At 43.2% G+C, this 12,486-nt stretch overlaps 1 protein-coding gene across 1 annotated transcript in view; it reads left to right on the plus strand.

Moving 5' to 3' along the window:
* The window catches only part of LOC140458330 (uncharacterized), a 42,244-nt gene extending 37,465 nt beyond the window's left edge, over positions 1–4,779 (plus strand). The window contains exon 12 of the mRNA XM_072552719.1: positions 2,744–4,779. Coding sequence (XP_072408820.1) covers positions 2,744–2,806 — 63 coding nt within the window. The 3' untranslated portion in view covers positions 2,807–4,779. The remainder of the gene's footprint in view (positions 1–2,743) is intronic.
* The last annotated feature ends 7,707 nt before the right edge of the window (positions 4,780–12,486 follow it).

Raw genomic sequence — 12,486 nt, forward strand, 5'->3', positions numbered from 1 at the left:
CAGTAACATTGAGGGTTTTTGGAATTCTGTGAGCTGTGGCTTCTGTTTAGTGAAAGCTGAGATTTTTGGGACCCAGGCTAAGGAATGAGGCCCATATTGAAATATGGAATAGGAGAGGGTGATAAGTAGATGTTTAAACCACTTGGACTGCATCTGCCCTTTGGGTTTTAGTCTTTGATCTGAGGGCCCTTGTGTGGCATGGTGGTAGTGTCCCAAACTTTGGACCAAGAGACCAGAGTTCATGTCCCACCTGCCCCAGACATGTATAATTACATCTCTGAACAGGTTGATTAGCAAAATAGGTTAAACAAAAAATTGTCTTCTGCTGTCCAAATGAATGTTCATTCTGCTTTCGCTCCAGTAGAGTATTTCTGGGTATAGATATTCATCGCATAGTATTTCATTTCCTTGTAATGTGCTGCCACTTGTTTTAAATTTTTCTAATCCATTTTATTCAGATATTAACCCCTCCTAGAGCAGTTGGGACTCTAACCCAGGCCCCCTCCTTCCAGGGATAGGGAAGTACCACTGTACCATGAGGCTCTTTCCATCCATGCTCCAACTTCATTGGCACAACATTCAATTTCCAATTTGGCAACATCTAGCCAAATTTTGTCTTTTTCCCTTTTCCCTTTTTTCCTTTTTTCCTTTTTTCCTTTTTTCCTTTTTTTCCTCTTTCCTTTTTCCTTTTTCCTTTCCTTTCCTTTCCTCCCACCCAAAGGTTCTTTCATCAAGACAATAAGTCGCCCTGTATGGCTGTGAGTCCCCTTGGTTTCCGGTCAGTGTAGACTGTCACTTACAAAGTAAAAATGAGTATATTATAAAGAACTAGTTTAAATCTTCAAGTAACTGCTGCAGATAGGTTGCCCTTCTCAATACGTTAAGATTTAGTTCCCCACTAAAATAAAACGTGCTGTGGATGCTGGAAAGCCTGAACAAAAATAGCAGGAGAAACTGTCTGGCAGTATCTGGAGAGAAAGCAGAGTTAATGATTTCTGGTCTAGTGACCAACCTTCAGAGCTAGTAATCACTGGACCCAGAACATTAATGTTGCTTTCTCTTCACAGATGCTGCCAGTCCTGAGTTTCCCCTGCAATTTAGTTTTAGTTCCATTTTGCCCTGCAAAAATCTTTTGCCTGTGGTTTCTCAGCTTGCACCCCTCAGAACAATGAGAAGGGATGCAATGGCCTAGTGGTACTGGAGCTGGACTGTTATTGAGTCCCAGGTAATGTCTGGGGACCTGGGTTCAAATCCTGTGACGGCAGATGGTGGAATTTGAATTGAGTAAATATCTAGATGAACAGCTTAATGATGACTCTATTCACTAGTGAACCAGATGAGATTTTCCAACTGTCCTCTCCTTTTAAGGGAAGGGAACTAACATCCTTACCTGGTCTGGCCCACATGTGACTCCAGACTGACCACAATGTGGTTGACCCTTAACTGCCCTCTGGGCAATTAGGGATGGGCAATAAATGCTGGCCTTGGTGCTACTCTTTGGACACCAATCATTTTGGCTCTATTGTTTTGGTGCTCATTACATTGATGCTGAGTTGTTTTGGCACCTTTAGTCATGATATGACAAATAAGGTTGTAATTTAAAAATGTATTTAAAATTAGATTTATTTCTTACAATGCTTACAAAAGCACCATGAGAATGCCTGTTCACTACTTTTTTACTATTTGGTTTTTAGTGAATGTGATCTTTGCACTCATTCTTTAATTCACATCTCCAATACTTTAACGATGGGTCGCTTTTGCTACATTTATCAAACACCTAGATGACCATTGCGTGAAAAGTTTGGTTTGTCTCTTGGAATGTTTTCAGCCACTTCTGGAAATAAAGAAAATTGTATTACAGCTTTCCAATATGAAGACAGATGGGTTTAAATATCAAGGCAGTAGATGACTTAATTGTTAAATGAGGAAATATTGCAAAACGAATGGGTCATTAGTCATCTTCCTCTCTAACCAAACCAGACTCTTTTTTTTCTGTATTGGCACCAAAACAGCTCAGTGCCAAACTAATGTGTCAAAACAGCAGGGCCAAATGATTGGTGCCAAATAGTCCCATTCCAGCCAGTGATATCCTCTTCCAGTGAATAAAATAACTGACCCCAGCACAGCATGAGGAACGTGCACATGCACCCACTTCAAATCAGCATTCACAGTAAAGGCATTGCTATGAAGATTGGGTGCAATGAAAATATGGTTTCCCTTAGTTTGTGTTCTTGTGAAATGTCCTGATGACACTTGCCTGAAACATCAACTCTCCTGCTCTTCCACTGTCTGATCTACTGTGCTTTTCCAGCACTAACTCTTGACTCTGATCCCCAGATCTGCAGTCCTCCTTTCACCTACAAGTTAATGTTGCGTAGTGCAACAGCAAACACTACCTTTTGGTTCAGTTTAGAGATCTAGTTTGAACAGCTTCCTTAACTAATTACTAAAGTTTGGTCAATTTTGGTTTAAATTTTACTTCCCAAATTTTCACACACTTCAAATGAAATTGCACCCTCTCCCAGGATGCAGTGTTAACAAACATTCTTAACTCTGGGGTTTTTTTGTGTTCAAGTGCATTAACTCTAACTCTAGTTCAAACAAACCACAGCTCATGCATTGAAACTTGTGCAAGGATTTGCTTCATATCTACCAGGGCTTGCTTTAAGTTTTTTTTTGTATTGTTCTAACTCCCTTATGCCGAGGATACTTGTCTATTGTTTTGTTTTTTGTGTATATACAGGTGAACCGGGAAAGTTACAGACTCCGTGAAGCAACATATGTCAACTACTCCTTCAACTCCTAATCCTTTTTCTACCAAAGATCTGGTGATGAGACTGAACTTGTCCTGATTTAGTTTTACTGTTTTCCTTCAAAGAGTATTATTTACATATTATGAGCCAGGTTCAGCTTCGAGTTGAAGTTATAAATTCTGTCCCAGACTTTCCTGATGTTTGTCTTTTTTTAAAAAACTTTGATGTCAGAATGTTGGTCATGGAAGCTATGGGGGTTTGTTCCTCGAGTCTGGAAACAATCGCTAGATGAAGCATCCCATTTTCAAGTGGCCTCTTTGGAGTTTGTTTCAGAAATCCCACGCTGAGCAACTTCAGTTGATGCTTAGATTTAGTTGTCACTACAACAAAATGGAATTGAGTGAAAATGGCTCTTTTCCCTGGTGACCTTGTTTAGATGAACTTTTTGTTCGTAGTCTGGACTAGTGTTTCGTGAATTGGGTGAGCATAGCCACTTTATCGGAGACCATACATTAGTCACTTGACTGGCTTTAGATTTTCCTGTTTGGATGACTATAATCCCTTCAGAAAGGCTGTACCCACTTATGCATGGCTGAGCAAAAATGTTTGTAGACCAATGCACTCTTTTAAAAATCAATCTTACTGGTCTTGAATGCCAAGCACCACCTCGAAAGCGCTATGGTAGTGGTCATTAATCAGCAGCTTCTGCACTTAACTCTGGTTAAACACCCATCTAAGGAGACTGAAGTATTGCATTCCAGACTGGATCTCCAATGCAGATAGGTGTTTCAGTGCATGTGGTTATGTAGTCAATAAACTGAGGTCTACACTGTTTTTGTAACTAATCTTGTGCCAATCTGACTTCTAATGTAATTTAACTAGCCTAAAGTAATCTGGTCAGTGATATTTTGCTCCTGTAGATATTTTCACTTGTGTTCTGTAATGTTCATGCACTGCACTTGGTAGGTTGTCTCTTTTAAAAATAAGATCAATGTGAAGTTGACTTGATTTGCATGATTCTCACCTCCTGTGGCTTTAAATCTTGTCCCATCTTTTGGGCACTGATTTGGATACTCTTGGTGTAATTGGGGTAGGTAGGAGCAAATGTGTGTATTAACAAGTGCTGGAATGTTTTGGGAGATGCTACATTAGAGAAAATATTTACTTGTATTTGAGTTGGCAATGCCAAAACTGGCCCTTTTTTTTAAAAAAAAAAATTGAGGACATGGCTCCAACATCTTCACAACTTTGTTTCACATTAAGTGTTTTCAGTGCACCAGTATAGTCTGTTTTAATATAGATGAGTCATTCCCTCTTTGTCTCAATTAGTTCTATCTGAAAACAAGCCCCTCAAAAGAAATGGGATCCTGACCAGACGTGGCATATTTTAAGATGCCCTACCATAGCTTGAGAACCCCCTGAGCAAGAACTTTAACTGAAGCATGACTTGCAACAAATTTCAGACTTGTTCTGCTTCTCAGGTTACAAAACGACTGATGCTGGTCACCCAGCTGCAGTCCTCAACAGAAACCTTACACTTTTTTTAAAAAAAAAATAGCTGATTGTTTGCTTCCTTTTGGCTAACTACATTTATGCCTTTATCTGGTTTGAATGTTTTCACAAGAGACAAGATTGTGTTCCTAAAGCTAGTAAAAGTTGTGGTTTGACATTTTACAACTGGATATAAGCCAGATGCAGTGACAACTTCTACACTGGACAAGTTCTGTTTGTCTTCCAAGTTGAGTATACAGATGGTTGTGAACATTTGCTATGACAGTATCTTAAAAGGGTGTGCTGTGCTGTTTTGGGGTGGGTGGTGTAAGGAGCTGAGCTAAGTATCAGTGCTATTTAAATGGAATGCTTTTGTTCACAAACCCTGCCAAAAGGCAACAGTTGTTTTTTTTTGCCTTTAGTGGCTAATGTTTGTAATAACTGACCTGTGTACTGTTGCACCAGGTGAAATATGTAAATAAGATTTGTTGTTACAGGAGTATAAACGATAGCTTTATATCTTGTACAAAAACCTGTGGAGGCAAGTCTCCAGTCTAATCTTTTTGTAAACTTTTTTTAATAAATGGAACTATCTTTTGTTGATATAGTTTGCTCTTGCTAGAAGATGTTATTTTGCTGTCAATACTACTGAGTAGATTGGTGCTGCATTTCCATAGAATCTCTAGTGTGGAATAGGCCATTAGGCCCAAAAGTCCACACCAAACCTCAACAGTAACCCATCCAGACCCATTCCCCTACTTGTCTAGACATACCTCTGACTAATGTAGCTAACCTACACATCTCTGAACACTACGGGCAATTTAGCATGGCCAATTCACCTAACCTGCACAGCTCTAGTGTGTGTTCCACTCATTGATCGATATACCAACATGTGAAATACTTAACACGACAATGGCTGCATAAACATGTTAAGGACTTTCATACATTTGAGCATCATTGTCCACCTATTGTAGTCTGCCACTGATCTTTCTCCAAGGTTTTGGACATGCATACCATGACTAATCTATATCTAGCTGGACTACATTGCTGCATCTCCACTCCTTTTTTTTTCACCAAATGCATCACTTTCCCTCTGAAGGCATTTGGTATGCTTTCCTTTATTGGTCAGAGTATTGAGTACAGGAGTTGGGAGGTCATGTTGTGGGTGTACAGGACATTGGTTAGGCCACTGTTGGAATATTGCATGCAATTCTGGTCTCCTCATTGGAAGGATGTTGTGAAACTTGAAAGGGTTCAGAAAAGACTTGACCAAGGATGTTGCCAGGGTTGGAGGATCTGAGCTACAGGGAGAAGCTGAACAGGTGGGGGCTGGTTTTTTTTTTCCTCTGGTGTGTCCGAGGCTGAGGAGTGACCTTTTTTAGAGGCTTACAAAATTTTAAGGGGCGTGGATAGGGTAAATAGCTTCCTTTTTTGGGGTGGGTGAGTCCAGAACTAGAGGGAATAGATTTAGGGTGAGGGCAAAGATGAGACATGGGGGGCAACTTTTTTCATGCAGAGGGTGGTGTGAGTGTCACCACCTAGCCCCTATTTCTCAGCTCCCTTTTTCCACCCCCACCCACCCCACCCCACTGAGTTCCTCAGAAGGGTTTAGCCTGAAATGTCAACTCTCCTCCGATGCTGCCTGGCCTGCTGTACCTCTTCCAGCAGCATGCTTTATCAACTCAGAGGATCTGAAGATGCAATTTGGTGGATTTGTAACTAGGGTAATTAGGAGCAAATTACTGCAGATGTTGGAGATCACAGCAGGTCAGACAGCATTTAAGGAGAGAGCGTAAGCTAATGTTTCAAGTCTTAGTGATTCCTCAGCTGTAAGTCATGTCTGCTCTAAATGTTAGCATGTGTTCTTTCCATGGCTACTGCCTGACATGCTGTGGTCCAAAAACTGTTGTACATATCTGATTCTGATAGCAAATTTTTGTTTTTGTTTTTTTGTAAGTTGCTGACCCTGCCAGTGATGCCTACATCAAATGGGCTTTTTTAACATTTTTCTTTCACTCTGACTAAAGGTTGACCAACAGTTAGTCTCTTTGGATGCCTTCCTGTAGGAAAACCTAAATCAAAGACACACAGTTGCCACTCATCTTGAACAAAGTTTATAACACAATTCTGCTTAATCCAGTTATTGATTGATGTGCTAATTGCACCCCAAGTTACCAGTTAAGCAACAAGCTGCTTAATTTAGCATGTTCTGAATTTGTTTGCCAAATGAGGTTTGCTTTGTCTACATGCCTCTGAACTGAGGCTGCCTTCTGTGTACCATCCAACAGCTCCAGCTGATGCATGTTAACAAATGGGATGAATCCTGAATCCAATATCCCACCTTTAAGTCATTTTGAGACCTTCATTAGTATGAGTCTGTGTAGGATTTGAGCCTTTGAGTTAAAAAGTAATTTCCTTTTTATCGGGAAGGGGACCCATTTTCTCATGGGAAACATCTACAATTTGGGCCAGGTACTGGATATTGAAGTGGAAGTGTAGGGCACTGAAATAAGCTAGTTTAGAGGATTGATTATTGTGGTTAGACCACAACTGGAGAGCTGAACATAAAATAGGAATAGGTTAGGTCATACAGCCCCTGTGCTGGCTTTGCCATAGATGCTTATTCAGCCAACTGTAAAACTAGGGACTTGAGGAGAATTTTAAATAAAGTGAGGAGAATGGATCAAAGCTTGAAAGGTTTGGTAAGTCAGTAGGGTAGGACAATGAGGGCCCATACAAGAGTACATTATCATGGGTGACTTTAATCTTTATGCAGATGTGGAAAATCAAAATGGCAGAGGTAGCCATTAGGAAGAATTCATGGGGTGTATTCAGGGCAGGTTCCTAGAAAATTATGCTATGGGTCTAAATAGGTTAGATTCCCTGCAGTGTGGAAACAGGCCCTTCACCCAAGCAAGTCCACACCAACCCTCCAAAGAGTAACCCACTCAAACACATTTCCCTCTGACTAATGTACCTAACACTGGGTAATTTTTAGCATGGCCAGTTCACCTGACCTGCACATCTTTGGACTGGGGGGGAAACCAGAGCACCCAGAGGGGACCCATGTGGACAGAAGGGCAACTATGTGGAGTTTGCACAAAGGTTGGAATCAAACCCAGGTCCCTGGCATTGGGGTAGCAGTGCTAACCACAGCCCAATCCCTATGGGGTGGCAATCTTGGCTCTAGTAATATGCTGTGAAAATAACTTTAAAAGTAAAACACTAGGAAATAGTGGTCATAACATGGTAGAATTTACCATTCAGTTTGAGGGAGAATAGAGTCAGAAGCAACTTTGCTAAATTTAAGCAAGGGTAGTTACACTGGGAAAAGAGTGGAGTTTAATCCTTTCTGTTAATGGACTGTGGCAGACATTGAGGAAAATAGTTCATAGAGTTGCTGTGAACTAAGGAAGGGAATAAACCAACTGATTAACCAACCCTAGTGTCCAGTTGAAAGGAAAATGAATGTGGCAAAGATAGGTGATCAAACAGAATTAGGAAACATTTGAAAATCAAATGAAAATCTGAGGGAGAATGTCAACTTTGAGCTACCAAGTAATGTTTAAAAAGGATAGGAAGAGCTTCTGAAATTACATGAGAAAGAACAGAGACCAAAGTGAACACAGGCCCAATAGGGGGTGAGACTTTATTCATTCATGAGGCATCACTAGGGAAATAATGGAGAACTGGAAGAAAAAAATGAAAACTCCATAAAACCTGGTGTTCTGTCACCAAATCGCACTTTATTCCCATGTATAGTGCTTGACACAGGTTGGCTTCCTCGGAGCAAGCTGAGTGAACAGAACCTCTAGCACTTCTGGGTTTTTAAAATTGCCCCTATGCTACCATCTCAGTGTGTGTGTGTGACAATGAAGGGCACAAGGTGTAGAAATCTTTATTCAATTTCCACCACCAGAAAGAAAGGGAACATCCAAGCAGTGAACACTTCTGGTTGTTTTTCCTTTTTTCTTTCCTTCACTCCACAGATTCCAGTTCTCCAGTGAACAGACCCTCTGACACTCCTGTTCTCTGTTTTGTTTTCTTTGTACCAATGTATGTGTGCAAGTTGAGACACTGTGAAAACGCTTCTGTCAGCTTTGGCTTCCCTGATTGGGGCTGAACCTGGTCCCGTCGGGGAATTCCTATTTTGGCTGACCTTTTAGTAATCACTGCCATCCCCCCACCAACAGTCTGGGAATGTAGGTTTGCTCTTTGCTGCCTTTGCTGGAATCCTTTTGCACTGGGTCTGGTTCCTCAGACTCACCCTGGATTCTGGTGGCATATGCTGGGCCATAGCCCCTGTTTTGTACCCTGTAGTGTGCAGGTTAAATGGGATAGGGTGGGAAGCTGGGTCTGGCTGGTCTGTTCTTTGGAGTATTGATACGGACTGGCCTCTTTCCACACCCTAGGGATTCTAGGCAAAAAAAACTTTTTTGAGGCAATGGGTATTGAGGATAAAAGGGAACTGGCGTACATTTGACGTGACACCTTATCAAATGTTTATTGTGGAAAATATGTACTTATCACATAGGAGATTGGTTGTCTGATAATGAAGCAGAGAAGGTACAAAAGGATGTTTAAAGGTTGGCATTATGCCAGTGAAATGGCATAGAAATCCATGCTGGGACCTCCATTGTGTGCAACTTACACAAAGGGTTGAAGGGTTATGTGCTACAATTGCCAATTTGCTGGTAACACAAAAATAGGAAAGTAAATTTTTGAAGCGGATAGATGGATATGGATAGATTGTACTTCATTTGCCACATCTTTACCCACTCAATATGGGAAAGTGTGAAGTAGTTGACTTTGACAGGAAGAATGGAAACAAAGCATATTATTGAAATGGTGAGAGATTGTAGCACTCTGAGCTAGAGTCAGAGGAATCTTGATATGATTCATGTACGAGGATAAGTTTAGTGCATGCAGTGCAATGAATAATTTGAAAATTTACTAGAATATTTAAAATTTACAGTGAGGGTTTGAATACAAAAATAGGGAAATTATACTTCAGTTATACACTGCACTAGTGAGACCACAGTGGGAGTGCACAGTATTGGTGACTGAAGTAATGATACAAAGACCCTTTATTCACTAGTGCAAAGTATTCTGGCTGTGGCCAGCCAGTTCAGAGTCAGTCCACACCTGAGGGCATTCTGATATCCTGGTTAATCTTTTTTTATCAGTGAATATTTTATTTCCACATACATCAATGCAGTCTATCTCAGGGGCTCCCAGTCTCTTCAGGTTGATGTCCTGGTTTTATCTTCTAAATCTCCTGGTTATATTTTTTCTTCCCCCACCCCACCAACTATCGCCTGCCAGCAGTAGTGCTTATGTTTTCCCAGCACCCATCTCATGTGTGTGCGTGCAGATGTAGGACACCGGACGACGACAACAACAAGTACGTGACTCATCTCGATTTCACCACCGCCAGCAAGAAAGAAACACCAGCGTGGCAGTGACAAGCAGTGCCCTCTCATCAGAGGGCTGTCCTGGTTCTATTGTCAGCCGAGACTTTCCTGACTGGTCCAGGTTGATAACTGCACTCAAAAATCTCATAGTTAATAAGGTCAACTTGGTCCCAATCACTACACTCACTCCATTGAAAGAAAACTCTGCATAGATTAGAGGTAGTTGAATGTAGGTTTACCAGACTAATGCTTAGAATTGCGATGTTGTATTATGAAGATGGGCTGGGCATGCATTGGAGTTTAGCAGTATTGAAATATAAGATCCTAAGGATCCTGACAAGGGTGGATATGGAGAGGATATTTCCTGTTAGATGCAAGTTGACAATTAAAAATCAGAGCACTCCATTATAAAACAGAAAGGATTTACAAGGATGTTTCCAGGGTTTAAGCTACAGGGAGAGGCTGAATAGGCTGGGGCTGTTTTCCCTGGAGTGTCGGAGACGGAGGGGTGACTTTATAGAGATTTATAAAATCATGAGGGGTGCGGATAGGGCAAATAGACAAGGTCTTTTCCCAAGGAGAGGGGAGTCCAAACTCTAAGGCATAGGTTTAGGGTGAGGGGGGAACAATTTAAAAGGGACCTAAGGGGCAACCTTTTCACACACAGGGTGGTGCGGGTATGGAATGAGCTGCCAGAGGAAGTGGTGAAGGCTGGTACAATTATGGCATTCAAAAAGCATCTGGATGGGTATATGAATAGATCGGGTTGAGCGGGGTATGGTCCAAATGCTGGCAAATGAGACTAGATTAGTTTAGGATGTTTGGTCGGCATGGACAAGTTGGACCGGAGAGTCTGTTTCCGTTCTGTACAGCTCTATGACTCAAACTCAGGAGGTCATTGATCTTTGGAATTCTCTTCCTGAGAAGGTAGTGGAAGTGATGTCCTTGAATATTTTAACGATAAGGAGGGATAGATTCTTGCTAAGGATGAAAAGTTATTGGGGAGAAGATGGGAATGTGGATTTGCGGTTACAGTCAGATCACCACTGATTGAATGGAGGAGCAAGACTCGGGGGGGGGGGAGGGAGGAGGAGGAGGAGGGGGAGAGAGGAGGAGGAGGAGGGGGGAGAGAGGAGGAGGAGGGGGGAGAGAGGAGGAGGAGGGGGGAGAGAGGAGGAGGAGGAGGAGGAGGGGGGGGAGAGAGGAGGGGGGGAGAGAGGAGGAGGAGGGAGGGGGGGAGAGAGGAGGAGGAGGAGGGGGGGAGAGAGGAGGAGGAGGAGGGGGGGAGAGAGGAGGAGGAGGAGGGGGGAGAGAGGAGGAGGAGGGGGGAGAGGAGGAGGAGGAGGAGGAGGAGGGGGGGGAGAGAGGAGGAGGGGAGAGAGGAGGAGGAGGAGGGGGGGAGGGAGGAGGAGGAGGAGGGGGGGAGAGAGGAGGAGGAGGAGGAGGGAGAGAGGAGGAGGAGGGGGGGGAGAGAGGAGGAGGAGGAGGAGGGGGGGGAGAGAGGAGGAGGAGGAGGAGGGGGGGGAGAGAGGAGAGGAGGAGGGGGGGAGAGAGGAGGAGGAGGAGGAGGAGGAGGAGGAGGAGGGGGGGGAGAGAGGAGGGGGGGAGAGAGGAGGAGGAGGGGGGGAGAGAGGAGGGGGAGGGGGAGGGGGGGGAGAGAGGAGGAGGAGGGGGAGGGGGAGGGGGGGAGAGAGGAGGATGTGAGGTTAATGGTATACTCCAAATCCAAATCCAAATCCATGTGTTCACTTGCATACTGATATGTCCAAAAGGCCACTTTCTACACTGGCACAAGTTAATATTTTAGTAACTTCATGTTTGCCTCAAATGTGCCATCCTGGTGCATTTCCTTTTCCAAGTTACATTAATCCCTCAAACCTACTTACCTCCCTGAAAGACCATTGATCCTGGCTGCAATGAGATGTGATTAGATTAGAGTTCCCTACACTGTGGTAACATGCCCTTTGGCTCAACATGTCCACACCGACCCTCCGAAGAGTAACCCACTCTCTGACTAATGCACCTAACACTATGGGCAATTCGCCTGACCTGCACTTCTTTAGATTGTTTGAGGAAACCCAAACAGACTCCGGGAGAATGTGCAAACACCACACAGACAATTACCCAAGGCTGGCATTGAACTTGGGTGTGTGAACCTGGCGCTGTGAGGCATCCGTGCTAACCACTGAGCACCATGCCTCCTCCCAGTGTCCTAGGATCCTCTCTGACGTCTCCATTCCCCTAAACTTGCATACACCAATATAATCATACCCATGCTCACTAGCTTTGGGGAATAGCTTGGAACCCAGAATAAAATCATAGAATCCCTACAGTGTGGAAACAGGCCATTCAGCCCATCAAGTTTGCACTAACCCTTCGAGGATCATCCCACCCCCCCTACCCTAGCCCTATAGCCCTGCACTTCGCATGGCCAATCCACCTAATGCACACAACACCGGACACTATGGGGTAATTTAGCATGGCCAACCTGCACATCTTTGGAATGGACAGATTTTACAGTCCTCTGAGTATCCGCTCTTCAATTTATCTTTAGTGCTTGAAATTTTAACAAACATAACTTTGGCCAGCAATTCTGCTGCAGAATGTTCTACACCTGTTCAACCATGTCCTTTCCCTGAAACCAGGGGAGCAGCACACCATGCTAAACTTGTACTTGTCAATCCAACAGAGGGGGAAAAACCTGTTTGAAAGAAAAGACTGCAATACTTGGGGGGAAAGAAAACAAACTAATCATATTGGACCTTCGCTTGCAAGCATACAAGACACGTTGATCCAGTATCTAGTCACCACTTGCCTTTTCTCGGTTC

The sequence above is a fragment of the Chiloscyllium punctatum genome, chromosome 33, assembly GCF_047496795.1.
Source record: "Chiloscyllium punctatum isolate Juve2018m chromosome 33, sChiPun1.3, whole genome shotgun sequence".
Taxonomy (NCBI): domain Eukaryota; kingdom Metazoa; phylum Chordata; class Chondrichthyes; order Orectolobiformes; family Hemiscylliidae; genus Chiloscyllium; species Chiloscyllium punctatum.